Source organism: Echinops telfairi, unplaced genomic scaffold, assembly GCF_000313985.2.
Source record: "Echinops telfairi isolate 266 unplaced genomic scaffold, ASM31398v2 ScPeMD7_25;HRSCAF=90, whole genome shotgun sequence".
NCBI classification, from domain to species: domain Eukaryota; kingdom Metazoa; phylum Chordata; class Mammalia; order Afrosoricida; family Tenrecidae; genus Echinops; species Echinops telfairi.
The window spans coordinates 21,644,553-21,648,585 of record NW_022103922.1 but is presented as its reverse complement, the minus strand read 5'-3'; the positions used below and the strand labels follow the sequence as shown (position 1 = coordinate 21,648,585).

General features: G+C 50.9%; 1 protein-coding gene across 1 annotated transcript; it reads left to right on the top strand.

Moving 5' to 3' along the window:
* Positions 1 to 511: 511 nt before the first annotated feature.
* Positions 512 to 3,299, top strand: LOC101653356 (cyclin-dependent kinase 4 inhibitor B). Its single transcript, XM_004706624.1, has 2 exons — positions 512 to 667; positions 3,039 to 3,299. The coding sequence occupies exons 1-2, from the start codon at positions 512 to 514 to the stop codon at positions 3,297 to 3,299; spliced, it is 417 nt and encodes a 138-aa protein (XP_004706681.1).
* Positions 3,300 to 4,033: the final 734 nt, after the last annotated feature.

The window sequence follows — 4,033 nt, the reverse complement described above, 5'->3', positions numbered from 1 at the left end:
TGCACGCCTGCGTCCAGCCCCGGCTGCGCGCGGGTCACCCCGCCCTCGGTGCCCTAGGCTGTGTGGTCAGACGGCCTCTTGGCAGCCCAAGGGGGACTGGTCCGGGCTGGCCCGCCCACTAGGGGGGCAGAGCCTGAGGGGGTGGGGCGAGCCGGGCGGACGGCTCAGCTGGGAAAGAATTCACTCCCTACCGGCTTCTTTGGCTGCGGGGAGCGGAGCTCGGCGGTGCGGGCGCGCTGGCTCGCCGCTTTGCGCTCTAGGACAGCGGCTCCAGGTGCCTTTTCCCGCAGCGGGCCGGCGGTGTCCGCAGGCTGAGGAGCACCAGGAAAAGCCCGAAGCTAGCCCCCTGCCGGTGGGTCTGCACAGGCTCCCCGAAGGCGCCGGAGGACGGCGGGTGGCGACTGCAGCTGAGCACTCCGGGTGGCCGGTGGACCCGGCGCCGGGGAGGAGGATCGCGAAGTTCACCGCCAACAGCGGAGGTTCCCGGCCGCGCGCCCCTGCGGGTGGCGGAATGCGCGAGGACGACAAGGGTAGACTCGGCGGTGGCGGCGGCGATGCGGGCTTAGCCACCGCCGCGGCGCGGGGACAAGTGGAGATGGTGCGGCAGCTCCTGGAAGCCGGCGCAGATCCCAACGGAGTCAACCACTTCGGGAGGCGCCCGATCCAGGTAGCTGGGGCCCCGGGGCGCGGCCGGAAGGGGGCGCGCGAGCGCGGGCTCCGTGGGTCCAACGCTGGGAACTAGACCTTCAAGGACAAAGACCTTTACCTGGAGGTGTGGCGCCTCGGCGTAGAGCAGGCAGGGACACAGCAACGATCTTTTTAAAGGAAACCGAAAAGCCCGGCACTTTCCGTTTGGTTTTCTTTTCAACAGCTGAACAAAATTCACAATTATCTCCTCAGCTAGCTCATAATCAGAGCTGCATGAAATGCGTTCAGCTGGGGAGGAAATAGGGAGAAGGAAAGTTGTCCTCTTGGGGACTATTTTGTCTGTATAGTTGTCTTCTTTCATCGTTAAAGAGAATTAAATTACAAAATCGTCTGTCTGGATGGGATTTAAGGCATTCTTCTTTAAAATCATAGCACTTAGGGGGAGAAAGAATTCACCGTAAAAAAAAAATTCACCATGAACTTCTAAGCCTTGAAACGAAACCTTTGTTCTCAGTGCCGCATAAAGATGAATTAGCTGTAAAGGAATGAGAGGAGATTCCTCAACCACAGTACTTAATTTTACTTTATGTTAGCAACGTCTCTTGGGTGTTGTGTAAGATAAATGTATATACGTTCCCATAAATTTTCACTGAATGGTTATCTTATAGAATTCTGGGATGCTAAGAGCATTCTTGCAGCAACTGTTAGGTTCTCTTTTCAGTGGAAAACTCTCATATTAAAATACAATCTGTTCATATGTTGAACCACTATCTTCTCTTTAATTAACCCACCGGTTGCCGCTTGGAGCCTTTCCTGACTCACACTGACCTTGTAGGACAGAGTGGGGATCCCAAAGCTGTAAAATCTAGGGGCTCTATCACCAACCTGTACCCTCAGCGCTCACCCACTGTGCCACCCACCAGGGTGCCTTTCTCTGCTTTAATTAGCACTTTTATATTCCATGAAAATCTAAATTAATATTTTTCTGCTTTACTGTCGACCATGGTTCGAATCCAATACCCACTAAGAAAGCTATTATTATAATTAGTATAACAAATAAGGGATTGGTTAAAGACAACAAAAATATTGAAGAGTAGTTTTAAAGTCTTCATGTTTTGTTTTAATTCACCTTCTAAAATCTAAAACAACATTTTTCTTTTCTGTAAAGCATTCTCTCTACATCACCAGTAGATGAGAAATTATGTCATGACTTTTAAGGGAAGAAATGGGTTGTTTTCAGTGTTCATGAAACGAAAACTAGAGGTATACTATCTTTCAATGGCACATGAATGTTTTAAAGCACATGAATCACAAGAGAAAAATCTTTCATCTTGTTTTAAAAAGTTGTTTTTATAGTTCACTTAAAATAAGACAATTCTTATGGAATGTGTATGCAAATGTTTGCTACAGATTTACTCTTCTAAAACATTGGGTGCTTTTCTAAGTTTTGTGTTCTGATTTCACTGGTAGTAGCCACACTATTTATGTAGCTAAATACTTACTATTTAACATAAAATTCTAGACAAATTATCTGATAAAAACATACTGTTTTGACTTATGTTAAATATATTATACACTAAACTTCAGCCATGACATCAAATTAAAACATTAAAAATGTGAACTGCTTACAAAAAACAATCCTGTGTTTTTCTCACCTTATAAAACTATAGATATAGATTTGGTTTAGTTTTTCCTTTCTACCTCCAGCTTTGACTCACATTACCATACAATAAAACATGTATGAATCCAGATATATATGATATAAGGCAATAGGCCTCCACAGGAGATTGGCCACCAGAACAAAACCATGCAAATCTCTTTAGTTTACTTGTAGTATTATTCCAATTTTTTAAAAATCGACTGCCAAATGTTTATACCTACATTATGGAGAAGGAAGAACAAGGACATAATTAAAGATTTTTAAAGCCATTTAAACTTCATTTCATCTCTGTCATATAAACAAAATCAATTTCTTTGTTCCCCTGTACATCACTAATTTTTTTTCTTACAGTACTTTGACTCAAATTAAACTCCAACAGTATTGTTCCAGCAGAGACCAGAGCAGTTAAATTAAGTGTGTTGTAGGGGAAAAGGGTGAGGGGTGGGGATGAGTAACTGGGTCTAGGGAGAAACTCCTGTAATTAGTCGCAGAAACCCACAGGACCAGTTGCCCCGGACCTGGTTCCATTGAGGTGTTGTGTGTTTAACTGGGTCTAACTGGCCGGAGAGGGAGAAACTGGGTCAGGAACTCAAAAATAACGCGACACTTGAAGCTTGTAGGGGCTCCGTATTTGGGTGGGTACTTCCCTTCAAGTGGCCTCTCCCATCCACGGGCTGGGGTCTTGCGCCCCCCACCTCCCACCCGCGCTCACCCTGTGCTCTCCCCGCAGGTGATGATGATGGGCAGTGCCAGGGTGGCCGAGCTGCTGCTGTGCCACGGCGCTGAGCCCAACTGCGCCGACCCCACCACGCTGGCCCGGCCGGTGCACGACGCGGCCCGGGAGGGCTTCCTGGACACGCTGGTGCTGCTGCATCGCGCGGGGGCGCAGCTGGATGTGCGCGACGCCTGGGGCCGCCTGCCCGTGGACCTGGCTGAGGAGCGCGGCCATTGCGACGTGGCGGGCTACCTGCGCATGGCTGCCGGGTACTGAAGGCTCAGCCGCCGCCCGCAAGGACCTTTTTCCTCCTTGCCGCACCCCGCGAAGGTCAATGGCAGAGCGGCCCTCCACTTCTCACCGTGAAGCCAGCCGCCGAAAAGTGGGGTCCATGGGCTGATGTCCTGAGATTTGGGGTCGGGTGGCTGTAGTGACTCTGCGGGCTGGCTGGCGCCCTGATGGGACTCGCGATGGAGGCTGCGAACCGCTCTGGCGCCCCCATCTTCACGCTGACCGGACCTGGGAGGAACAGGGGAGGCTGGGCGTTTGTGGGACCCGCCATCGCCATCGGGGGACCCGCTAAGGCGGGCGTCAGGCCCCAAGGCCCCGGGGGCAACCTGCAGACTTTCGATCCAGTAAGGTGCGGGTGCGCTTCGGGACCAGTCAAACCAGCGCAGTGCCTCTGGAAGCCCTGGAAACTGGAGTCCAACTCCCGAGGGATTGGGGGTGAGAGAGCCAGGATGTGAAAGAGATGGCATCACAATGGATGGATGGATGGATGGATGGTGAAGAGTTGTGCGAGCCCCCCAATTAAATGTTAAAAAAAAAAAAAAAAGATGTCAGACGTGCTCCCAGAAACGAAAATCCCTGTGTAGCTGAGAAGCAAAGGCGCTCTCAGGAGCGCGCCTGCTGACTTTCACCTGAGGGCGGTCCGACCTGCGAGCGCTTTGGCAGCGATGTTCCTGCACCCAAGGTGGCAGCTCCACCACCGGAAGGAAGAGGAGGTGCGG

Coding starts and splice junctions, on each gene's coding strand:
- LOC101653356 (XM_004706624.1), top strand. CDS start 512: ATGCGCGAGGACGACAAGGGTAGACTCGGCGGTGGCGGCGGCGATGCG. Junction 668..3,038: donor TCGGGAGGCGCCCGATCCAG/GTAGCTGGGGCC, acceptor CTCTCCCCGCAG/GTGATGATGATGGGCAGTGC.